General features: G+C 54.8%; 1 protein-coding gene across 2 annotated transcripts in view; it reads left to right on the top strand.

Moving 5' to 3' along the window:
* NADSYN1 (NAD synthetase 1) overlaps nt 1-25,344 on the top strand; it is a 35,281-nt gene that overhangs the window by 8,974 nt on the left and 963 nt on the right. The window contains exons 5-20 of one of the 2 annotated variants that reach the window (XM_079929711.1): nt 250-339; nt 9,478-9,529; nt 12,358-12,446; nt 12,616-12,733; nt 13,493-13,624; nt 16,601-16,675; nt 17,529-17,653; nt 18,083-18,131; nt 18,597-18,699; nt 19,123-19,291; nt 20,166-20,301; nt 20,985-21,091; nt 22,657-22,788; nt 23,167-23,236; nt 23,528-23,656; nt 24,277-24,453. In XM_079929711.1, coding sequence (XP_079785837.1) covers nt 250-339; nt 9,478-9,529; nt 12,358-12,446; nt 12,616-12,733; nt 13,493-13,624; nt 16,601-16,675; nt 17,529-17,653; nt 18,083-18,131; nt 18,597-18,699; nt 19,123-19,291; nt 20,166-20,301; nt 20,985-21,091; nt 22,657-22,788; nt 23,167-23,236; nt 23,528-23,656; nt 24,277-24,453 — 1,753 coding nt within the window. Of the gene's footprint in view, nt 1-249; nt 340-9,477; nt 9,530-12,357; nt 12,447-12,488; nt 12,505-12,615; nt 12,734-13,492; nt 13,625-16,600; nt 16,676-17,528; nt 17,654-18,082; nt 18,132-18,596; nt 18,700-19,122; nt 19,292-20,165; nt 20,302-20,984; nt 21,092-22,656; nt 22,789-23,166; nt 23,237-23,527; nt 23,657-24,276; nt 24,454-25,344 lie in introns of those variants that run through there. The other variant, XM_079929712.1, reaches the window with a different exon arrangement.

The following is a 25,344-nucleotide window of genomic DNA, read 5'->3' as shown; positions in this document are numbered from 1 at the left end:
TGCTCCTGGTCTCCACCACCACGGACACCTTCAGGTATTAGAAAGAGAGAGGCCACGGGGTTGGGTGTGGGGACACACGGCCCCACTGCTGGGAGGTCAGTCCAGGGAGAGAGGCCTTGTCATGTCCCCTCGCCCCCCTGCCGGGTCTTAGCTGCCCTGTGCCCATCGACTGTCGGGGTGGACGGACCGGCAGCTGCTTCTCGTCGGGTCGTGTTCATCTCAGGCGTGGCCTTGCCCCCCTGCCTGTAGGAAGATCCTGCTCATCAGACCCAAAATGGCCTTGGCCAACGAAGGCAACTACCGGGAGCTGCGCTGGTTCACCCCGTGGTCCCGGAGCCGGTGAGTCGCTGCCCGATGCCGGGAGCCAGGTCTGTGACTGCTCCTTGAGCGCTTGTGAAGCGTCTTCCTGCGCGTAGCTTGTGCAGGTCGTGGGGGAGATAGACAAGGATTCCGGGCAGAGTCCCTGCCCCGCAGTACCTGTCGCTTAGCTATAGCTGGTTTGACCCTGCCGATTAATTTATAGCCCACTTATCAGAGACCACATGAAACTCAGTCATCAGTCACCCATCCTCCGTCATTGTACATCTGATCCTGTATATCACAGTTTCCCAGCTCCAGCCCCGTTGCTTTAGGCTGGACCATTCTTGTCGTGGGGGCCTGTCCTAGGCATGGAAAGGTGTATAGCGGCATCCCTGGCCTCCACTGATAGACACGTCCATTTGTGACAATTTAAAATATCTTCAGACATGGCCAAGTGTCCCCTGAGGACAGAATCATCCCCAGTTGAGAACCCCTGCCCTATATTCTTCTTAGAGTTATTCCTGTCTATTTATTGTTGCTGCTATTACAAATGGAATTTTATGTAGGAAAACTTGAGATTTTGTGTGTTGCTTTTGTAATTGGCCACCTTACTACATTCTCTTATTGGGTCTAGTAGTTATTCTATTGATTTTCTTAGTTTGTTTTTTTTTCAGGTCGAAATTCTATAATAGAAAACTAATTTTACTTCTTTCTAATATTTACATCCCTCAGTTCATTTTCGAAACTACTTTTCTTGGCCAGCGTTTCCAGAACAATATTCTAGATCATTTCTAGAACAAACGTCCTTGATAACAGGCATTTTTGTCTTTTTCCCAACTTGACTTGGAAAGCTCTTCCTGTTTCTGATTTGGTTTCAGATTTATATCCATCCTTAGTTATTTTTACTTTGGAGATTTAAAATTAATTGAGAATGGTTGTTGAATTTATCAAATTTCTTCTTAGCATATGTTGAGATGAACATGGTAAGTCTTTGCATGTCTTTATAAGCTCCAAATGGATGTGGAATGTTAAACTTTGTTTCCGTTTGCTAGTATCTATTCAGGATTTCCCTCTCTTCCCTAAATTTTTTTTTTTTTTTTTGCGGTACGCGGGCCTCTCACTGCTGTGGCCTCTCCCGCTGCAGAGCACAGGCTCCGGACGCCCAGGCTCAGCGGCCATGGCTCACGGGCCCAGCCGCTCCGCGGCATGTGGGATCTTCCCAGACAGGGGCACGAACCCATGTCCCCTGCATCTGCAGGCGGACTCTCAACCACCGCGCCACCAGGGAAGCCCCTCTCTTCTCTAAATTTATATGCCAGTGTTATGTTAGTTAAAAACATTTTTTTCTGTGCTCTGAATGCTTTAAATATTATAAAAATCATGTAATATCAAGTAATAATATGACAGAACTTCTCTTTACAGTTGGGAATGTTGTATCAAATAGTGTTTACTTTTACACTTTTTTAGTGAGGCATAAATAACATGCAATAAGATATGCAGATTTTAGGAGCTTTCTTTTTTGACAGTTGTGTGCATTCGTGCAATCACACCCTAAAGAAGATAGAGCCATGTCCACGGCACCCCTGCCCCTTTCCAGGTGATGCCCCCAAGGTTAGTCTTCTCCTTTCTTAGATTTCATACAAATGGAGTCACACCATGTACATTCCTTTGGAAACGGTTTCTTTAGCTTAACATGATGCTTTTGAGATTCGTCCAATGGTTTGTTCCTTTATACAGAGTACAACTAGTTTGCCCTTTTATATAATAATATGGTTTTGTAATTCATAAATAATTCTATAAGCTTGATAACAAAAAAGAAATACACAACCCGCGCCCCCAATCTGCCCTGTCTCCGAGCCCTGCTCCCCATAGCTGTCCATTTCCATTTTCCATTTTTCTCCTTTCTCCTGCAGCCTCTGGGTTCCGCCTTGGTATTTCTTTCTTTTTTTTCTTTTTTTTTTAATTAATTAATTTTTTTGGCTGTGTTGGGTCTTCGTTTCTGTGCGAGGGCTTTCTCTAGTTGTGGCGAGCGGGGGCCACTCTTCATCACGATGCGTGGGCCTCTCACTATCATGGCCTCTCTCGTTGTGGAGCACAGGCTCCAGACGCGCAGGCTCAGTAGTTGTGGCTCACGGGGCTAGTTGCTCCGCGGCATGTGGGATCCTCCCAGACCAGGGCTCGAACGCGTGTCCCCTGCATCGGCAGGCGGACTCTCAACCACTGCGCCACCAGGGAAGCCCCGCCTTGGTATTTCTAACTCGTGCAGACATTGGTATTTCGTGGCCTCCTGCTCTGGAAGGACAGGGTTTGGCACACGATGCAGCCTCACTGTTAGCTTCTCTGACCGCCTCTTCCTGACATGGGCACTTCACAGTTTTCTGGTTAAGTTTGTTTAAAAAAACAAATATTCATCTGAGTGAATTTGATGATCTAATTGGCTTTATTCAATGATTCAGGAACTGGGCAGCCTCCCGCTAGTAAATAGAAGGGGCTGTACACAATGGAAGGTTTTTATAGTCAGAAGAAGGACAGGACAAGAAGGTATTAGCGAGAGAAAAGTTTCAGGCCAGGCCTTCCTCTGATACGGAGGACACAGCAAGCAGGGTCTTTTTTTTTTTTTTTTAGTTGATGTATAGTTGATTTACAGTGTTGTGTTAATATCTGCTGTACAGCAAAGTAATTCCGTTATATATATATCTCTACATTTTTTAAATACTCTTTTCCATTATGGTTTATCACAGGATATTGAATATAGTTCCCTGTGCTATATAGTAGGACCTTGTTGTTTATCCATTCTGTATGTAATAGTCTAATTTGCTAATCCCAAATCCCAATCCTTCCCGCCCCCTTGGCAATCACAAGTCTGTTCTGTATGTCTGTGAGTCTGCTTCCCTTTCGTAGGTAAGTTCATCTGTGTCATATTTTAGACTCCACATGTAAGTGATGTCACATGGTATTTGTCTCTCTCTGTCTGACTTACTTCACTTAGTAGGATCACCTCTGGGTCCACCCATGTTGTAGGATCACCTCTAGGTCCATCCATGTTGTAGGATCACCTCTAGGTCCACCCATGTTGCTGCAAATGGCATCATTTCATTCTTTTTTAGGGCTGAGTAATACTCCATTGCATACACACACTACCTCTTCTTTATCCGTTCATCTGTCGATGGACATTTAGGTTGTTTCCATGTCTTGGCCCTTGTGAACAGTAACAGCAGGGTCTTCGTCGTGCAGAGCCTGCCTCCCCAGTGTGAGCAGGACGTCAGACTGACTGTTCTCAGAGGTTGAAACTGCAGTGAAGTCTTGGTTTCCTGTCTTGGGGCAGATGACTCCATTTTGGGCTTGCTGTTTCTCTCTAACCAGTCACAGCTCAGTGTTTCACGATCGGCCGATATCCGCGTTCACAGCTGAGCCGCAGATTGTGTTCTGAATCCGTGTTTCTTCGCCCATTTCTCCTGCCTGGAGTCGACCAGTGTCAAGTTCCTTTGCTTTCAATCTCTGTTCTCGCCCAACACCCCTCCCACAGACAGACAGGCACTTCCTGCCCCAGTCTGCTTATTGTCCCCCAGGCTGGCTGCACAGCCGGCACCCCCTCCCTGTCACAGTTCTCTGGGACTTCCCTTCCCTCCTGGGTTTGCTCAGCCTCCTAGATGACTGTCTTCCCCTGTCAGTCACTCATTTGCTGAAACTCAGCACCCAGTAGCTTTCTATGATTCTACCACCACCAGGCAATGAACTCAGTGCTGATACTGTCTACCTGGAGGTAGTGTCTGACCCCACAGGTTCAGGGCTCAGCCCCACTGAACTGCCAATCACAAGTCTGTTGCTGTGGACACACCCCTTTGTCCAACGTGCAGCAAACCAAATGCCGAGATGCTCAGGTTTGCAACTGTGCATTCAGGCCACCCAAGGTGGCTGCCCTCTGGCTCTCTGTACATCCCCGCTGGACCAGTCCCCGCCTCACCTACACCCTGCTCACCTGACTCACCTTCCCTCTTAGTCATAGAGCCTAATCAGTAAATGCCTACATACTTGCCCCCTGGCCCCAGCTAGTGACGACTGTGCTAATCTTTAGATCAGAACTATCTATGACAGTTTATCAAAGGGGCGGTGAGGGACATGCCCCTTTGCTGGTTTCCCTGGTAACCGATGAGCCAACCTCCACGTTCTTGTAAAACAACTGGGCTACACGAAGCTGGGAACGTATTCAATTAAAGAGAGGAAAAAAAGAAAGAAAGAAAACAATAACTAAAGTGAGCTACCTCAGTAAAGGCGGTTTACAAGCAGAGGGGTTTTAACAAGCTGTTCCCCAGTCTGCTGCTCTGCGAGACAACCTCAAGAATTCCTTTTAGCCGTCAGCTTCTGTTAACTCTGTTAACTCTAGGGGGCATGGTTTCAGGCCCCCCAACCTTCTAAACATTCCTCAGTCTTGAGGGAAGGGGGCCATGACCACTCTGGCTGCTTCCTGCTGAAGAGGGATGTAGGCCTAACGAAGCTTTGACAAACGAAACTGTTTCGAATTTGATTTCAAATACTCACAAATCCCAAGAGGAGGCCAAGACTTTGGGCTTAAGGATACAAGACAAACAGCAAGCAGAGAGTTATGACAAAAAGGGATATAAATCCTAGCAAACACAAAATGATATTAACCAGTCCCTCAAGCATAGACCTTATTCTTGCTGGGATCCATTAGAAGATATTTCTTAAGGGATCAAATCCAGGTTTTGGGGATGACATTTGTTGGAGCCAAGCTGCCTTTTGTCTGATTTTCTCTAAACAGGTTTTAACTTCTGAGGTGCTATTAGTACATACGTAGCAGGAACTCTTGGCCACTACATACACGCCCCCTTTTTCTGTTAAAATGTAACCTAAAGCAACTTTATTGTCCAGGAGCCTTCTGGCTAGAGGATCGAGAGCCTCTGCTGGGAAGCTATGGCTTCAGCTGTCTCGTTTGCTGCTGTTCCTGAAGTAAAAGATTTCGTAGTTACAAGAGGAGACCTTGAGGACGTAAGTTTGCAATTGGCAGCTAGCAGATACTGTTTTGAGAACAGCTGGTGGTGTCCTTGAGTCCGATACAGTTCAGAAAATTCAAGTTCTCAGTGATCCTGGGGCATGTCTGAAACCACACCCACCATGGCCATCCAGCTCTGTTTTGGATGCCTGAACCACAGTTACTCTATTTTGATTTTTGAATCCACTCTTTTCCTCAGTGGTTAAAGCAGACGTACAATGCATGTTTGATAGGCCACAAAACAGGTCGTTCTGGTTAGTATAAAGTTTAAGTTAAACCATGTGTAAGCCAGAATGACTTCCCCACACCTCAACATGTGAAGATGTCCTCCATCATCTTCCCCTTTTGACTGCAGATCTTTTGATAGAAAGCATTTATGATCAAAATATTTGTCCCTCGATGCCAGGGCGGTTGCTGCCTGCTACGGGTCCATCATATCACTCAGTGCTAGGCCAGCTTGATATAGATATAAACAGATATATGTGCCTAGTTATCCATGTTGGGGAAACTAATCAGACGCAGTGAACAAGCACAGAAGTATGCTAGCCAGGAAACCTTTTATAGGCTATACATTTTATCAATTATACTGAATTGTCAAGGAAACATTTTACACGTGCTTTTAGCAGTAGACTTAAAGCAAGCACTGGTACCTGTCATGAGTACGTATACTCTGTGACAACTTCACTAGAGAATTTTCTTTCCATCTGAACTTTGGGGGCAAAGGTATGGTTAGAAGTAAAACAATAACTTCAATGTTGATAGGGGAGACAGATATTTGGTAAACAGTAAATTGAATTAGTAGAACGGGTCTGGTCCAGATTCTTGGGCCAGCTGTCTACAACTGCTGTCTTCTTCTCATCCTGGGGTGGCTGTTGTTTGGCTCAGCAGTCCTTTCTGTAGACCAGTCTGATGCAGAGACCCCTCGTAAGTGGGAAATATGAACCCAAGAGTCAGTTCCCTTGTTTCACTATGCTTATGAGCTACTTATGAATACCTGGTAAGGGTCCTTTCATCTAAGTTGGAGACAGAGTCCTTTAAATGATGACTTTTTGTTGTTGTTGTTGTTGTTGTGATACGCGGGCCTCTCACTGTTGCGGCCTCTCCCGTTGCGGAGCACAGGCTCCGGACACGCAGACTCAGCGGCCATGGCTCACGGGCCCAGCCGCTCCGCGGCACGTGGGATCTTCCCAGACCGGGGCACGAACCCGTGTCTCCTGCATCGGCAGGCGGACTCTCAACCACTGCGCCACCAGGGAAGCCCGAAATGATGACTTTTTTAGTATGTATAATCCCTGGTTGCAGGTCATGGGGCCTCTGATTTTCATCCAAAGAGAGATTCCTGTGATCAGCTTCTGAAACAAGCTTCCCTCTTCCCACTGGTAACCACTAGTTTGTTCTCTATGTCTGTGAGTCTGTTTCTTTTTTGTCATATTCAGTAGTTTTATTTTTTAGATTCCACATGTAAGTGATATCATACAGTGTTTATCTTTCTCTATGTGACTTATTTCACAAAGCATAATGCCCTCCAAGTCCATACACAACGTCGCAAATGGCAACATTTCATTCTTTTTCATGGCTGAGTAGTATTCCATTGTGTATACGTATCACATGTTCTTTATCCGTTCATCTGTTGTGGACACAGGTTGCTTCCATGTCTTGGCTACTGTAAATGTGCTGCTATGAACATTGGGGTGCATTTAACTTTTCAAATTACGTCTTTGTTTTCTTCTGATATATGCCCGGGATTGGGATTGCTGGATCATATGGTAGCTCTATTTTTAGTTTTTTGAGGAACGTCCATACTCTTTTCCACAGTGGCTGTACCAACTTACATTCCCACCAACAGTACCCAAGGGTTCCCTCTCTGTTCTATTCTTTGATGCACCTAATATGTTTTCATATCTTCAAATGTTTTAATTTTTCAAATTATTTTCTTAGTTTTGAGCTCACTTTTTATTTTCTATTGTCTGATTTTCTTTGCTATCTTGCATTGGCTTCTGTTGTCTCTAACTCTATGCCAGCGTAGATCTCTAGTTCACTTTTTTTCCCTCCATTTCTAATGTTGAAATGTTGAATCCTTTCAGACCATCACTCATTTAATGGTGCCTGTAGAAACGGTGGCAGTGGATACTGAGCTGGAACCAGAAGCTTTCATTCTGGTACAGTTAAAAAACTAAAACAGAGTTTTTACCCTTCGGGAGTTGTGCCAAAATGGTGACAATAAAATGGTTCTGTCACTGTGTCCCTACTTTAGTAATGAGTCCGTCACAGCTTCAAGATGCTATTTCAGGCTTTTGTAGGAAAACAGAAAAAAGGCCCAGTTCTTGACTGCAGAGAACTTAAGAATCTAGGTTCACTTTCATTAGATTCTTAGGTGGATGCCCCAAATCTGAGCCCAGCAAGACGGGGGTGTTGGGGGGCGGGGGTGTCGAGGGGACTCTTGTAGCTCCCAGAGGGCCAGAAAAGACTTGAAATTAGCATGGCCAGGAGTGGTTTCTCGGCAGAAATATGCTGCTAGGGTTTCTCCAGGGGATGTTCGCTGAGGAAGAAGAACAGCCCATCAGAGGAGCTGTGCAGAGCAGGAGGGGCTCCGGTGTGGAGGCAGCTGGAAAGATGGGTCGGGCCAGCGTGAAGCCAGCTCGGAATGACTCACTGCCGATCCGGAGGGTTTACTGTCGGTACTCTGGTTCTTTAATGAACTGTGCGGACCTCATGAGCCATCCGCTAGGTGTAGGCTGGCTTTGGAGCAGGGCGTGGGGAGGAGCAAAGGGGAACCTGCGTCGTTCCCTGGTGGGCTCGCCTGCATCTGGTTCTGAATGGATCTTCGTGCAAATTGAGGGGAGAGGCGAGGGTGAAGGGAGAAACCTTGGGGCGGCTCTTCCCTCTAAAACAAATTGTGACGCAGCGGCACCGCCATCACCGAGCCTACCGATGGCGAACTCATTATGGGATGCCAAGGCAGCTCGGGGGTCAGAGGACGTCTACAGTTTCTTTTCCCTTCATTAGCGAGGGAGAAACAGCATTGTCCTCTCAATTTCTCTGCTTTTAAAATTTACTTAAGTAAAAGCCACGAAAATCTCCCAGAAGGTTCTTGTGAATTCCAAGAAAGCAAAAAGAAATCTAGTTAATTAAATGTCTCAATGGTGCATCTGGTAACAGCCTATCTGAGGTCAGATTTGGAAACCATCTATTGTTCGAATTCTACCTTTTCATGTAGACCGTGGGACGGCTTGTACTGAAGTTGTGTATTAAACTCTGTGTCCAGCTCATACAAACTGGGACGTTATTTTATTACTTCAGTGATGATATCCGTTTGTCACCGTACGTTGGGTTCATGTGGTGTGATCATTTTGATTCAGGACCCTTGAACAGGAGTTCCACCTGGATGTCTCCGTGGGGAAATACGACCTCTTTTCAGATAATCGCCGTGACATGCCTCTCCGATGCCGCGCGTGAAAGTGTTAACACAAGTGTGTGCCCGAGGCATAGCGAGGCCAAGCAAACTGAAACGTCAGAGTTCGGAGCAGAGAGAGGTTTTCTGCAGGGCCGCGCAAGGAGACGAGGTGGCCCAGGCCCCGAGAAGTCTCAAGCTCCCCGAAGGGTTCTGACAAAGCGTTTTTAAAGGCCAGGAGAGGAGGGTGTTGCAGGGTACGCGATCAGTTCGTGCACAGTCCTCTGATTGGCTGACGGTGAGGCAGCAGGGTGGTGTCACGGGGTGAATGTGATCAGTCCTTAGGCTCCAGGAGACCTGGGGCCACGTGTTCACGGTCACTGAGTAGTTCTTCCATTTGGCGGTGGTGGTGGGGGGTGTTCACATCTGTAAAACAACTCAGGAAATGGGCATCAACTACTGTTATCTAGGTACTTCAGAGAGGAGCTAACGCAGAGGCTATGGGGGAAGGCCTGTCCCAGGAAGGCCCCCATGGTGTCCTGGTCAGTTACAAAAGGGTGGGGAAGCCAGGCCGATGGTAGGAGAGCACCCAGCGTCTCGCTGTCACGTGGCCTGGGAGCCTCATCGCGCAGGCTTATACTTGCCTTTTTGCCTTAAATTGATGGTTCCTTTGCCAGCTCATCCGTTCCAAGCTCTCGTTTTGCTCTGCGTCTGGGTGCCGTTCTGCGTATTTCCCGGATGGTCCTTCTCACATCTGTGGTGGTTTCCTTTCCAGGCAAACAGAGGAATATTTTCTCCCCCGGATGATACAGGACCTGACAAAGCAGGTGAGTCTTGGAGAAGAAAACCCGTTCTCGGTCAGACGTCGCTCTGGGGTGGGCCGTGGGGGCAAGACCCGTCGGGTCAAAGTAACGGGCATCACCATGGCCCGTGTAAGGAGCACAGACAAAGGGGTGATGTCTGTAACAAGTGGGGAGGGTCCCGGGAGCAGAGCTGGGGGGACGGTGGGCGTCTCCTTTCCCCTGTGTCATGCCTGTCCTGTCCCTGCCCTCTCCTCTCCTCTGGCTCACTCAACGGGGTAGAGGGCTCAGGGGAGCCTGGGGGAAGGGGTTCCTGCCCCACCTCGGCCGGCCGGCTGTTCCCTGCTGGGCTGGGGCTCGGGCTTAGGGACTGCTCAAGAAGCCGGGTTTGGAGGGTTTCTAGTTATAAAACTCATGAAGGACTTTCCTTGGCTGCCTGTTCATTCTGTGAAAACTCAGCATCGGAAATCTGTCTTGTCCTGTCTTATCTTTTGCACCTGGCTGGCCAGGCCTGAAGAGCTTTGACTTTGCAGCCTTATCTGGGGACCTCGACCATCCCCTTCGTCCTGGAAGCTGCTGCGGTGGGACAGCTGGGACCTGGTGCTGTCCACTTCCTGCAGGGCGTTGAGAGCCAGGGGCACAGAGCGGGTGTTTCGGGGGGCCCTGATCTCTCTGGTCCTGCTTGAGTTTCCATTCTGGTTGCCAAATGTTTCAGTTTGTTTAGGCCACCATAACCAGGCACCACAGCCGGGGCGGCTTAAACAGCAGACAGTCACTGTCTCCAGTCCTGGAGGCTGGAATCTGAGATCCAGGTGTGGGCAGGGCTGGGTCCTCCTGAGGCCTCTCTCCCTGGCGTGTAGACGGCCGTCTCCTCCCTGTGTCCTCACGGGGTCGTCCCTCTGTGTGTGTCTGTGTGCTTTTCTCCTCTTCTCATAAGGACACCAGTCACATTGGATTAGGGCCCCACCCTAGTGACCTCATTTTACCTTAATCAGCTCTTTAAAGATCCCCATCTCTAAACACAGCCACATCTGAGGTGCTGGGGCTTAGGGCTTCCGCACATGAATTTCGGGGACACGGTTTAGCCCATGACACCCAATTCTCTGCACCCCTCACTGTTGCGCTCAAGGTGGCTCATGGAGACACACTGAACCTCCGCAGTGGAGCAGGTCAGCAGGGACGCATCTGGACCTCGGGGATGGATCTGGGGGGTGGGACAGGAGTGCCCTTCTCCCCGATCCACCAGCCCCCAGACCCCTTTCCTCTTTATGCCAGGGGTCTCCGCCTGCCTCTCACTTCCCTGGCCCTTGGGCCAAGATCACCGCTGCTCGGGAGCCAGATTAAGTCACTGGCACCGGTTCTGATCCCTAAGAGAGGATGTCTGGGGGGCCAGCTTGGGTTGGTGCCCCCTGCGAGGCAGTCAGGGCTGGGCACAGCTGAGGCTGGGGACAGGGGCTCTCAGCCAGGTCTGGTCGCCTCCCATGTGACCTGGAAACTTTTCTGACCGTGAATTGCAGCAATGGGAACAATTTAAGTGCATCGTGATCCAGACACAGTGAGTGTGTGTGTGTGTGTGTGTGTGTGTGTGAAACAAGCATTTCAGCAGCAGTCCCCCTGCTGCGAGAAATCCTCCCTTTCATTCTTCTAGGACCCTTTGATATCCTAGAAAACATACCAGGTGACCCCCTAAACCAGCGTGGGGGCCGCCTGCAGGTGGAAGGACGCTGCTTGGTGTCCCTGGTTGAGAGCAAGTTGCAGAAATTGGCCCTGGGTGCAAGTGGATTAAAGTTCAGGGGAGTTTTCAAGAAACAGGGCAAACCAGCCCCGTAACTGCTGTAACCTGGATAATTCAGGTCAGGGGCCCGTCACTGAGAGCCCCCCTGCATGCCTTGCTTATCACCCTGTTGCCCCGAGCCCTGGTCTTGTCACAGGAAGATGGGGTCAGGATCCCAGCCCTAACCCTGTGATAAGGAATGCGAGGCACCCGTTGCAGGGTGTGCAGGGGTCCCGGGACGGCCAGCTCGGGGTCCTGGCTGAGGGCTGTGTCCGTGGCAAGAAGCGTCAGAACAGAAAATGCCAGGCCTGCCCCTCGGTTCTTGCCCTTGGTGATAAAGGGAGTTGAACCCACTAACACACACGTCAGGGGACCCAACCAAGAGTGCTGGGATGCGGTCCAGGCCCGCCAGGGTGATTTTTTGGCTCAGTGAAATGGCAACGCAGCTGAAACTTGGTCCCCGAGAGAGGAGGCCAAGGTGGGCCCCACGCCCGGGTGATCCTGTCAGCACTTGCTCATCTCGGTGACTGCTCAGACCGGTGCGGCGGCCTCAGGGGCAGCTCCGTCCCTGCCCTGGAAGCTCCCACCCCTCGGGGGACACGAACGTAGCTCCTAGGAACGCAGGGACCCTGCGTCCTGCCCCAGCCCTGCCGTTCAGGGGCTGGATGACCCGTCGGCTGGCGTGAACTTTGTAAGAGCTCAGTCCGTTCGTTTCTGACATGGGGATGGGACCCCCAGGAGCACAGATGATGTCAGAAGAGCACCCAGCCGATGCTGTTGCCGCTGGCCGTCTGGGCCCGTGGAAGTTTCAGGAACTGAGTCACAGTTAGCGGCAGCCACACTCAAGCTTGTGGCAGCTCAGCTTGGCTTCCAGGTGTGACTGAGGCCCTTGGGTCAGCGGAGGAGCTGCCTGCTGGCCCCTGGGCTGGGAACGCTCCGGGTCGAGGAAGGATTCATTAGTACTTGAAACAAAATCGTGGCCTTCATGCAAGTCTCATGCGTCACATCTGGCGTCCTGGTTCAGTACCTGGCCCAGACGGGATGGCCAAGGGGTCTCAAGCGCTCTGGTCTCCCAACCCAGGAAACTGTGCCCTTTGGGGATGCTGTCCTCTCCACCCGGGACACGTGCATCGGGAGTGAGGTCTGCGAGGAACTCTGGACACCCCACAGGTCAGCCTTGCCCTCTGCGCCATAGATCCCATCCTCGCTGGGCCCCGGAGGATTGGAGGTTTGCAGCCTTCCTGGTGTCATGGCCTGGGGCTGGGGAGATGCCCTGGGAGCTGCGGGGCTGGGAGGGTGGGTTGGGGACACCGGTCTCTTTGCCCTCCCCTGCCCACAGCCCACACGTGGACATGGGCCTGGACGGCGTGGAGATCTTCACCAATGCCTCAGGCAGCCACCACATGCTGCGCAAAGCCCACGCCCGGGTGGACCTGGTGACCATGGCCACCACCAAGGTAGGTGGCGGCGGGGATGCTGGAGCGTGTCTGCCTCACGCTTGTGACCCCAGCACCCAGCGCTGGGAGGGGCCTGAGCGTGGGGATGCTCGGTGCTTCTGGTTACAGCCGCAGCCGATCGGTGTGCGTGACGCCCCTTCCCGGGCCCCGCTTGCCTGACCTCATTTAACCCTCAAAACTGCCCTACGGGCCAGGTGCTGTTGACGCCTCTGCTCTTTGGAGCAGGACACTCGGTACATGGCAGTCAAGTGGCCCCTGGGCTCACACCCCAGCCATCCGGTTCCTGGGCTCTTGACCATCATACTGGTCTCAGGACAAGTGACATGGTGACCGGGAACCAGGATGCCCGTTGGCACCACAGCAAGGCACGGGGAACGCCCACGAGTTTGCCCCTCTTGCTGGCAGCGTGACACCAGGGGCCGTGTTTGCTCTTTCCTGGGACAGAGTCTCGGCTTCGTGACCTGGGGGGGTTTGTCTTCTCTGAAGCTGCATCTCTCCTGCTGTCTGGTGGAGGTGACAGCGCCTGCCTTGAAGGGTAGTTGGGAGGCGAGAATGAATGATTCGTGTGATGCCTGGTACCTTGGAAGGCCGAGAGCACCATAGCTGCGGACGTTCCCTGGAGGCGCACATTTTCTTGCTGGGGTGGGGGGGCTAATTATGACACAGTCGCAGGGGCGTCTGAAGCTTCGTGTGTTTGGGCCGGAGGAGGGTGAAGGTGACGGACCACAGTTGACCGTTGCCGTCCCCTGCATTTTCCAGAACGGCGGGATTTACTTGCTGGCCAATCAGAAGGGCTGTGACGGGGACCGGCTGTACTACGACGGCTGTGCCCTGATAGCCGTGAACGGCAGCATCTTTGCCCAGGGGTCCCAGTTCTCTCTGGACGACGTGGTACGAACCAGCCCGCGTGGGATGACGGGAGGGTCTCTGGTTCAGGGGCCGTGTTCTCTGTTCTCCCCCATGACGGGGGGTCTGATGTGGCCCCATGGCGGGTCCTGCTGGTTTTGATTGCTTCCTCTTCACCTCCTTGGTTCGGGAGGGATTCTCACCCTGAGGTTACGGGGACCGCCCGCACAGCACGCTGGACGGATGGGATCCCCAGCAGTTTATCAGCCCCACGTGCCCTGCAGGGTCCCCCCAAGGCTGCCCTTGGAGCTGAGGGAGAGGCCAGGAGCTGCAGGAGCGGGCTTTGTAGTGACAAGAGGGGTGACCCCCGGTTCCCGGGAGGATGTGATGGGCTTGTTTGAAGAATCCCACAGCCGGGGCTGGCGGGGAACTGGAGCCAGTCCTCAGGAATGAGCAGGCACTGCGCCTGGTCCCCGTGATGAGAGCGGAGCCCGTCCGTGGGGGCGGATCCAGGAGGGGGCTTGCAGGTGGGCCATTAGGGGGTTTTCCCCAGAAATCAAGACAGCACACGTTCCCTGTGGGCCCTGCCCCGCGGGTTCTGGAAGCAGCATTGGAGACCCCCACCCTCCTCATTCTGGGGGGCGCCCTGGTCTCACTGGACTGATGACCAGCTGGGGGCGCGGGGGGGCACGTCCCCCCAACGTTGTCGTAACCTCACTGGAGCCACAAATATGAAAACTGCACACCCTCTGCTTCTGAAAACACATTAACGTGAGTACAGAGCTTTCCCATGTGATTGGACATTAGTTTCCTTTACAGAGAGAATAAGACGAGATGAAAAGGTGCTTGTAGAGAATCGTGTGGCTCTCCCTGTTGGTTTTCTTTTTTTTTTTTTTTTTAAGCACCCAAGAAGGAAAATGGCTTTTACTGCCCCAAAAATGGGAATAGATTCCAATTCCGCAAACACAACACAGCGTAACTTTCAGTGCTGCCGGGAAGGGTCACTGTTACTGGGCTCAGACGGTCAGTACAGGTTTCACATGGCATCGCACATCTTGTCTTTGGATCCAACTTGGGTTTTTTTTGGAAACAAATGTTGGAAACGCTCACTCACAGAGGCAGGTGGTAGCAAAAAAAAAAAAAAAAAAAAGTCTCCGGGGATTGCTCTGCCGGAGCAAAAGGCAAGCGGTGTCACGGAATAAGAAAGTCTCCAGGACCCTCTGTTGTAACTTCTGTCGCTTCATCTCCTTGGCATCCACGCAGATGAGGTGATGTTTCATGCCTTCCGCAGTCTCCTTGGGGTTGTTGGCAAGGAAGTGGTTATGAAACCAAACTTCGGTTTCAAAATGGGCCGAGGAAAGGAACTTTGAAAAGAATCCCATGGTGTTTTCTTGCCCAGAGGGAAGCCCAAGGTTTGGCAGTCTGGGCCCCGGCCGCGGAAACACTCCGTCTCCCTGCAAAAGTCGTCCTGATCGTGGTCCCTCAGACCTTGCTTTCCAAGTGGCTGCGTCCCCAAAGCCGTCCTGTTGTTCAGTATTAACCATGTTAAAGACGGAAGGGCGTTGGAGGGGAAGATGAAGGCCATGCAGACGGCTAGGTGTTCATCTCCTCCAAACATGCTTCAGTGCACGTCGGTTCGGCCAAAGCACTAAGCCAAACGTCAGAGCCTCAGGCACCTGGTGGCAGGATTCACCGGCAGGGGGTTTGGGGGGGGGGGGTCACATGCTGCAGGATGAGCAGGCCTGCAGGTCGCTACAGGTTCTGGACCCCGTCCAGGCCCCCCAAGGAGCCCCCATTTCAGCAAGCACACAGGCGATTCTTCGCCAGACAGAAACCTGGGGACCGTTGGCTCCCGCCCCCTGGAGGGGGCTTTCGAGCCAGAATTCTCTGATTTTGCCTGAGTGTTGGGGACAGAGGTGGCATCACTGCCCTGCGGCCAGGGCAGTGCCCTTCTGTCCTGCCACCTCCTCCGTGGTCAGCTGACCTTCTCGAGGGCACATGCTTCTCACAGCCTCGATCGAGCCTTTGTGCAAGGCTAACCGAGTTCTGGGGAAAGTGGACTGGAGCCTTCTTCCCAGGAAGGGTTCACTCCTCCGGCGTCTTCTCACTTTCTGTGGCTTTGTCAAGGCAGCCCGGCGGCTTCAGTGACCCGTCACTTGGGAAATGACAGGAGAACCAAAGGACGCGGCAGCTCTTTACTCTCTGTCTCTTCACGGGTGTTTCCAGCTTGGGTGAGGCCCACTGCTGACACAGGTAGCTGTCCACAGCCCAGCGGCAGGAGCGGGGGCCCAGTCACCCTGTGTCCCCCAGTGGTGCCCAGAAGCAGTTCTTGCTGTCCTGCACCTGTGTGTATGAGACAATGTCCTCACAATATAATTTGATTAGTGTGTTTTTCTTCATAAGGGAAGGAGTAACGTCTATGAGTTAAAACTTTTCCCTTTTCTGTAATTTGTTGCAAGTGGCAGAACCCCCGTCTCATCTGGGTTCGAAGGAATGAAGCGTCACCTCCTAGAGCACAGGCAGCACGTCCAGGCCAGGATCCCAACGCGATGACTGCCGGGGCTCTGGCTCCACCCCTCCATCACTCTCCATCTGGGCCTTCCTCTGTGTGGGCTTCATTTTCAGTTGCCTCTTGGTCACAGGATGGCTGCAGGAGCTCCAGCCATGCATCTTCATGCAGCCCCGTTCAAAGGCAGAAGAGGGGCCCTTGCTCCTCGTGTGTCTTTTTAAGAAGCTGTCTCAGAAGCCCCAGCAGACATTTATTGACAGGATTGTGTCCCGTGCCGTGATTAACGAATCACCGGCAATTCCGTGGACGTTCCCGTGGCAACGACAAGAGGAAAGGGCTTTGGGTCGGCAGCACCACTGGCTGTCCCCTCTCCCTGGACCCCCAGTCCCTGCCTTAGAAGGCATAACTCATCGGGTGCCATTTGGCACACCTACGAAAACAAATTAGACGTGTGAGTGAAAAACAAAACAGAACAGGAAATCACGATTTCTCTTTGAAACTCCCTTCTCCAGGAAGTCCTCACCGCCACATTGGATTTGGAGGATGTCAGAAGCTACAGGGCAGAGATTTCATCTCGAAACCTGGCGGTAAGTGCTTATAGACACACACGTGGGATGCGCATCAAAGACCCAGAATTTTTTTTAATAACAGCTTTATTGAGACGTCATTCCCTTACCACACAATTCACTGATTTCGGCACACAGTTCGGTGGATTTTAGTGTATTCGTGGAGTCAAGCAGCATCACCACAATCGGCGTCAAAACATTCTCATCACCCAAAAGAAACCCGGACCCACGAGCTGTTACTCTCCGTCCACCTCCCCCAGGGCCCCCGGCAACCATCAGTCTGCATTGTCGCTATGGATTTCCCAATTCTGGACGTTTCATAGAAATGGAATCATATCATATGTGGCCTTTTGCGTCTGACTTTTTTCGCTGAGAATAATGTTTTGTGGTTCGTCCATGCTGTAGCGTGTGTTAGTGCTTTATTCCTTTTTACGGCAGAATAATATTCCACTGAATGGCTAGACCACGTGCTGTTTGTCCATTCGTCTGTCGGTGCACGTCTGGACCATTTGCACTCTGTCTGTGATGAATTGTGCTGCTGTGGACGTATGCCCGGGTGTCCGTGTGGACGTGTTTGCGTGTCCTTTGTTACATACCTGGGACTGGACTGCAGCGTCCTGTGGTGGTTCCCTGTTTGACTGTAGGAGGCCCTGCCAGGCTGTCCTCAGCCACTGCCCATCTCACGTCCCCCCAGCGCTGTGCAAGGGCTCTGGGTTCCCCACATCCCTGCCAGCGTTTGCTACATCCGTCTCTGTTCTGGCCGTCCTGGCGGCCGTGAAGGGTCCCCAGTGGGGTTCTGAGCTGTGTTCCCCACTGGCTGCAGTCATCCCAGGGGCCTGTACGGGTACCAGCGCTGAGGGGTTGTCCTTCCCAGGCCAGCAGAGTGAGCCCCTACCCCCGCGTGAAGGTGGACTTCGCCCTGTCCTGCCACGAGGACCTGCTGGAGCCGCTCTCTGAGCCCATTGAGTGGAAATACCACAGTCCCGCCGAGGAGATCAGGTGGGGCCCTTGGGAAGCTGGGGGGGGGTGGTCCTGTTGTCCCCCCGGGGGAACCCCCCATCCCCTGCTGCACCGCCAGGTGGCGCTGCGGGGCCAGCGTGTCCTGGTCTCCAGAGCCTGCCCTTGACGCTGCAGCCGGAACCCCTGGCCCACACCCAGCCCTGCCACTCCTTGCCCTGGGCCCTTGGGCACAGAGACGCTGTTCTTGCCTTCCTGTGCCATTTCACAACCGGGCCAATGATAGCATCTGCCCCCTGGGGCTGTTTTGAGATTTCAAATGAAATCATTCACGCGAAGTGCTTAAAACAGAGACCTGGGCGTCGTGCTGGCGGCTCTCACGGGCACAGCGCCCACCTTGGCACCTGCCCCCAGTTGAGCTGTGGACCAGGTCAGCAGTTCCCCATCCTAATGCTTCCCATCGTTCCCCAGCCTCGGACCCGCATGCTGGCTCTGGGATTTTTTAAGACGTAGCCAACAGGTAAGGCATCAGTGTCTCACCACCTCCCTCTGCTTCTCCCAGTTGGTTTGCGTTTGATCCTGCGGCAGGCTGGTGACTTTGTTTTTAATGCAAGCATTTCATGGCTCTGCTTCCGTCGGGAGCCTCAGCTACACTAGACAGAGCCCAGAGGTCCCGCTGAGCTCTGGCTCCGTCTTTGGGGTCCTGTCTGATGACACTGAGTTACGAGGCTCCCCGCCTCCTGCCGCTTTCGTGATCGTGCGTGTCTGTTGTAATTCACCGTGGAGACCCAGCCTTAGACCCTCCACAGTGGAGGTCCCTTTGCCTTCTAGAAAGTCCATCCTGGAACGTGCAGGGCATCTTTTCCCCTCCCCCAGGGAGAGTATTTTGTGGGTGCTCATTTTTGCAGGGGGAGCCGGGCGCATCTGGGGGCGCATGGCTTCCCAGAGGCCCTGCTCACACCCCCGTCTGGTCGGCCCGTTCCAGGCGGGGTTCTTCCTGCCCCTGAGCGGCGGGGTGGACAGCGGGGCCACCGCCTGTATCGTCTACTCCATGTGCCACCAGGTCTGCGAGGCTGTGAAGCGCGGAAGTAGGTGACGTCTGGGGCCCGAGCGGGTCCCAGGGGGTCAGCCTGTGGGAGGAGCAGAGGGGAAACCCAGGTCCTGGGCCTCGTGGTGGAGGTCGTATTCAGAGGTCACAGCGTCGCGCCCGAGTCCCAGGGCCTGGGGACAGCAAGGCCGTTAAAGTCCCTTCCAGGGCCCACGTGGCTGTGTCCATCAAGCCACAGGTGCCCGTCGCTGCCGTGTGGCGGCAGTGTGGCCCCAAGGAAAGAACAAACCCACGTTCACACCCTGTCGCTCTGTGCGGTGACATCGGCCATTCCCTCAGTGTCCGCGGCCGAGAAACGGGCATCGCGGGGCCGATCTGACGAGGTTCCCGGGCGGTGGAGAAGGGACTAAGTGGTGCAGGCACCTGGCACACGGCACGTGCGCTTCTGTCCGGTGGTTTTCAGGTCAGGAAGTGCTGGCCGACGTCCGGACCATTGTGAACCAGACCAGCTACACCCCCCAGGACCCCCGGGAGCTCTGCGGCCGCATCCTGACCACCTGCTACATGGCCAGTGAGAACTCCTCCCGGGAGACGTGCAACAGAGCCAGAGATCTCGCCCAGCAGATCGGAAGGTAGCTGGTCAGTGGCGTCGGACACGGCCAGGTGGCGGTGACGGCGGGCAGCTCCCCGCAAGGCCACGTTTGTGGGTCAGTGAGCACCCCAGAGGCGAGCGGGTTCCCTCCTCACCCCCCTCCAGCCGGGAGCACAGGCAGGCCCTCGCCCCTCCCGGGAGCGTGAGCCTCCCTCTGCCCTCTTCCACCTGGAGGCCTCTGTGCCTGAGGAAGGTGGAGAGAAGGCATCTTGCCACACAGGGAGACTCGGCTCCATTCAGAACATCCCATTTATTCTGCCTCCAAGGGAAAAACAAGAGGCTGCCCATTCTGTACGCGGAGCTCAGCTAAAAGCTGTCCCCGCGCAGCACTTCTGCTCCCAGGGAGACGCCCAAGGGAAGTGAAAGCAGGGACGTGAACCAATATTTACACGTTTGGGTCCGTGACAGTGTATTCACAATGGGCAGAAGAGCTCAAACGTCCATCGACAGCTGAGTAGGTAACCAAGAGGTGGTTACGAGGGGGCGGTATTCAGCCTTAGAAAGGAGCGAAGCGCTGACACAGGCTACGACATGGATCAGCCTGGAGAGCACCATCCTGAGTGAGAGAAGGCAGTCAGCAAAGCACAGATACTGTGTGGTTCCATTTCTCTGAAATGTCCAGCCCATGCAGACCCACAGAGACAGACAGTGGGTCAGGCGTCCTCGGGGGCTGGAAGAGGAGGGTGTGGGGAGAGACCGCTCGTGGGCACAGGGTTTCCTTCTGGGCTGATGGAAAGTTCTGGAACTGGTGGTGGCGTCGTCAGTGTCCTCGATGCTGCTGAATGGGGCACTCGAAAATGGTAAGTTCTGTGTTTTTGTTTTGCCGTCTGCACACCTTCCCTTTCTCTCCCCAGCCACCACATCGGTCTCAACATCGACCCAGCCGTGAAGGCCGTCATGGGCATCTTCAGCCTGGTGACGGGTAAAAGCCCTGCGTTTGCAGCTCACGGAGGAAGCAGCCGGGAGAACCTGGCCCTGCAGAACGTACAGGTGTGCCTCCCAGATGGGGCCGTTGTCCCCACTCGGGGGCCGCAGGGAACCCGGGGGACAGCCGGCACTGGGGTCAGCAGCCTGCCTTAGAGACCCTGAGTGTGCAGCCTTGCGACAAGGATGGGGGTCTGCGTGCGTGTGCGTGCGTGTGCGTGAGAGCGTGCGCATCGGCGTGAGGGCTTGGGAACGTGGCGTGTGTGCAAGTGCGTGCAGTTTCTGCATCTTTGGGGGGCGGCTCAGACGCAGCCCCACCTTCCAGGCGGCTGCAGGGGAGCTGGACCCTGTGTGGTCTGTGGAGGGAAAGAGGGGGCCTGGGCTACAGCTGCCTGGGTCTGTCCTGTCTCTCTGTCCCCTTTCTGCGGGTGCGGGTGACCTTGCCGAGCAGTGCAGGGAGTGACAGGAGGGACCACAGTCTCCCTCGCTGGCTTTGCAGCCCTGTCTCACCGCGGCCTCGGGCTTTGGTCCTTCCATCTCTGTGGCTGAGTGCGGGAGCCCACGGTGTGGGTGAGGGGACCACAGGCTCCCGGCCCCTCTGGACGCTGGAAGCTCCTGCGTCACTTAAACTTCCCTGTGCTCCTGAGGTTGCTGGGAGAGCCCCTGCCCCGAGCTGCAGGGAGGCGGTGTTAGCATGCGCGTGCCCCGCCCCCGCCCCGCGCGGATGACGTTCCCCTCCTGTGGTCCAGGCGCGGGTGAGGATGGTCATTGCCTACCTCTTCGCTCAGCTGAGCCTCTGGTCCCGGGGCGCCCCAGGCAGGCTTCTCGTGCTCGGATCTGCCAACGTGGATGAGAGGTGTGTATGCCTTGCTCTGCGTGAGTCCCCTGGTCGACCCACGGCCGCTCCGGCCGGGTCTGTGTTTCCCTTAGCTCCTGATGCCCCTTTGAGGGCAGCCGAGGGGGGAAGGGGCACAGGGGTCAGGTGAAAACGACGGTCTCTTCTGGCCTGGAAACCCTGGCCCTCGCCCACGGACCGGACCCTGTTCCTTCCGTCAGCCATCCGTTTAACGGGACAGGGAGTGATGTTACACCCACCTCGGGGTTGCTCGAAGGAGCCCCGCTTAGGGCGGTGCAGGTTTTAATCCCCCCTGTCTGGGACCCAGGGGGTCTTACACCCCGGCTTTGCACCCTCGTGGGAGCCTGGAGGGCTGAGTGTTTGGTCTTTCTCTTGAAAAGTGGGGAGAGGTCAGCCGTGTGAGTGCAGGTGGGACAAAGGCCAAACAGTACCCACGGCACAGGTCAGCAATGGCCTTGTGGTGGGGGAGCTTGGGATGCGGGTGGAGAGCTGCGGTCATCCAGTGGTCCAGCGAGAATATGGTAGCGGTGGTGGCGGGGTGGAGAGGGACGGACGCATCGAAGGGGTGAGTGTCGTGGGGTTGAGGTGACAAGTGGGCACAAAGTCGGTGGCTCCAAGGCGCCAATGAATTATCTTACAGTCCAGTAGGTGAGGGGTTCAGCACGGGCCTCACTGGGCCAGAGTCAAGGCGGCACAGGGCCGGTTCCTTCTGGGTGCGGTAGGATAGGGGTTCAACACAGATCTCACTGGCCCAGAGTCAAAGTGGCACAGGGCCGGTTCCTTCTGGAGGCTGCGGGAGAGAAGCTGTTACTCGCCTTTTCCAGCTGCTGGGGGCGCCTGCATCCTTTGGCGTGTGGCCCCTTCCTCTGTCTGCAGAGCCCGTGGTGCAGAATCTGTGCGCCTTTCCTGTGGCCACAGCTCCCGCTGACTGACGCCCCCCGCCCGCCAGTTCTCTCTTCCACATTTAAGGACCCTTGTGCTTGCATTTAGGGTCCACCCCATAATCCAGGGTAATCACCCATCTCAGGGTCCTCAACCTCACCTCATCTGCGGAGTTGCTTTCACCCTGTATGTGTATGTATACAGGTTCCGGGTATTAGGATGTGGGCATTTGGGGGCCACTCTGCCGACCGCAGGAGGTGTCTGGCAGTGGGGAGGCGGCCCTGCTTCTGTGGACTCAGCGTCCATGCCTGAGGTCCTGCCCCTCCCTCCCGAGGACCTCCATCCCTCAGCTCCGCACTCTGCTGGCCCCAGCCCTCCCTCCCAGACGGGCCGCTTGCAGGTGGCTGCTGGTCAGTCCCCAAGCTGCTTCCCGGCCCAGACGTCTCGTCCGGCTTGCTGGATCCTCCTCCTTGGCTGTCCGTAGCCTCTGCCCCTTCCCCAATCTGCCCCAGCACATCAGGCTTCTCCCAGACCCTTGAATCTGCCAGGGTCTGGCCCCAGGGCCCTGGAAGAAGCGAGTCTTCGGATGCCCAGGGGCTGGATGGCCAGGGCCCCAGGTTCGTGGAATCTGCAGCCCCTCGGGTCTGCTGCATTGGAAACCGCGCGTTTTTCTCCTGCTGCAGCCTCCTCGGCTACCTGACCAAGTACGACTGCTCCAGCGCAGACATCAACCCCATAGGCGGGATCAGCAAGACGGACCTGAGAGCCTTCGTCCAGCTCTGCATGGAGCGCTTCCAGCTTCCCGCCCTGCAGAGGTGCGTGTGCACCCACGAGGCCTCAGCCGTGGCCCCTGAGCCACCGGGTATGCGTCTCGGCACAGCCCCGGGCCACCCTCGCCCCATCAGCCACCTTCCATAGCTCCCATCTCCTGATGGAAACAGTCCTGCCCTGCAGGCGCGCTTGGGGTCCCGAGACCAGGCACCCCCTTCCTTCCCATCGGTGCTGCCCTGGCTCTGGCCAGATCAGGCAGCCGCTGCTTCCCTCTTCCCCTCACCACCCTTCTCCTGCTGTCGTAAGGCCGGGAGGTCTGTGTATCCCTCCGTCTTCGGGCTGAGCACTGCCTGGTGCTTTCATGGTATCTGTTGAGTTAATACGCAGGTGTTGTGACTGACCTCTGTGTGTCTTGGCCGCAGCATCCTGGTAGCGCCGGCCACTGCCGAGCTGGAGCCCTTGGCCCACGGACGGGTGTCCCAGACTGACGAGGTAACGGCGGTGGCTTTGTCACTGTGCTTCTTCCCCCACCTCCCTGCTGCTGGGTTCCTTCATGGCCTCCTTTCTGCCCCAACAAGCCATGCTCCCTCGCTGGGTCCCGGCCTGGGAGCCCAGGGCTCAGCGTCATCCGTGGCTGGCCTTCAGTGTTCAATTCAGGTCTCTCGAGGTTGGAGCCGGGAGGGAGGTGATGAGGCGAGTGGTGGGGGTGGGGCTCGGTTCCATCTCCATGTCCCCCAGCGCTGACTTGCTGTCACTCATGAGACGCCTCTCCTTTGTCCCCAGGAAGACATGGGAGTGACCTACGCGGAGCTGTCGGTCTACGGGAGGCTCCGGAAGATCGCCAAGATGGGGCCCTACAGCATGTTCTGCAAACTCCTCTACGTGTGGAAGGACGTCTGCACCCCCAGACAGGTAAGCCACGTGCAGTGTCCTCAGGGAGTCGGCAGGTAAGGTCACCTTGTGGGTGGAGTTGACTCAGGAGCAGGTGGCCACGGTGTGACCTTAAGATGAGAACAGTCTCTCTCTCTAAGGAGCTACGGTCCAGTTTCAGGCTCCCAGCAGCCCAGGCCTTCCTTCTGCGCTGGCTCAGTTTGTCTGGGTGGGGCTGGACCCCATCGTAACACGCAAGCTCCTCCTTTTTGGGGGGCAGGGGGCGAACTCTGAGGTCGGAATATCGCTGCTTCTCTGCGAGTTGTCAGGCTCCTCAGGGCCGAAGCCCACAGACAGAGCGGTCCCCGCAGAGCCGCCTGGAAGCCTCGTGAGATACATCTTCCCGGGACCCCTGACCGGGTCTCCTGATGCAGCTTCCGGGGTGCTGGAGTCAGGAGACTGCGTCTTCAAAGTTCATCCCGCTGCCCCAGCCCGAGCAGTGGCACCGGTCCACTCCTGCCTTCGGGGGGTCCAGACGCAGCCGTGTTGCAGGGGGTGGGTGCTGTTAGCTCGCACAGCCCAGGGCAGTGCTGCCGGGAACACCAGCCTGGGGTCTTTCCGGCTTTGCCAGCATCAGGCCCTGTGCATCCCTCGCCTCCCAGGTGGCCGACAAAGTGAAGCGGTTTTTCTCGAAGTATTCCATGAACAGACACAAGATGACCACACTGACCCCCGCGTATCACGCCGAGAGCTACAGCCCAGACGACAACAGGTTCGACCTGCGGCCATTTCTGTACAACGCCCGCTGGCCTTGGCAGTTCCGCTGCATAGAAGCTCAGGTAAATCAGGCAGAGATGCTTTTTCTCCCTCTTAAAGGTCTGTGGAGGGAATATCCGCTCACTTCCGTTGAGGACCGAGAAGCTTTTTAATATATGCGGAGGCATTTTTTAGCGTCCGTCTTTCTGCAGAGGATCCCGTACGTTTCACGTCAGTCAGAGCATGAGCTATTTTGGGCTGTGCTGAGGACGCTAAACTCAGGGCTACAACGCTGTGTCAGTGTGGTGCCAACCACTGTCACTTCTAGACTACCAGGGTATCCAACTGGCCTCACATCTTCCTTTTCTCCCCTAATTACCTAATAATAGAGCCATCTTGCCCGAGAATTCAGGCTTCTTGTAGCCTAACAGGGGAGGGACTAGAGTCAAACATTTCCTGGCCCCAGAGGGGATGTGTTTTTTTCTTCCTCCCTGCAGCCATTCATAGGTGGGCCTGGTCAGGATGTTTCCCGTGAGCTAAACAAAGGTATTTTAGCTTCATGTTCGTGACCTGGGAGGCAGGGTTGGGCCAGAGGTGGGCCATTTTGTATAATTTAAGCTTATAGGCAGGATCGCTTTAGTGACGAACTAGCGGCCGGAGCTAGCCGGTGGGGAGCGGGGAGCAACCATGAGGAGATGACGTGCAAACCGAGATGGGACGCAAGCAACGCTGCACGTCCGTGGCCGTGGCCCTCATCCAGGGGTCGTCGGGCAATGTCTGGAGACATTTTTGGTTATCGTACCTGGGGAGGGGTCTGTGCTGCCGCATCTGGTGGGCGGAGTCCAGGGATGCCGCCAAGACACGCCGTGGTGCACAGCCCAGCCTTCTCCCCCCGCCAAGTATTAGTCAGCCGTGGGGCCTCGCTTCCACCAGTGCGCACTCGGGAGTGGGTTCCCTCACATCAGGCCTGGGGT

This window comes from Stenella coeruleoalba, assembly GCF_951394435.1.
Source record: "Stenella coeruleoalba genome assembly, chromosome: 8".
In the NCBI taxonomy this organism is placed as follows: Eukaryota; Metazoa; Chordata; class Mammalia; order Artiodactyla; family Delphinidae; genus Stenella; species Stenella coeruleoalba.
The sequence above is the reverse complement of the archived record's forward strand: the minus strand, read 5'-3'. Positions and strand labels throughout refer to the sequence as shown.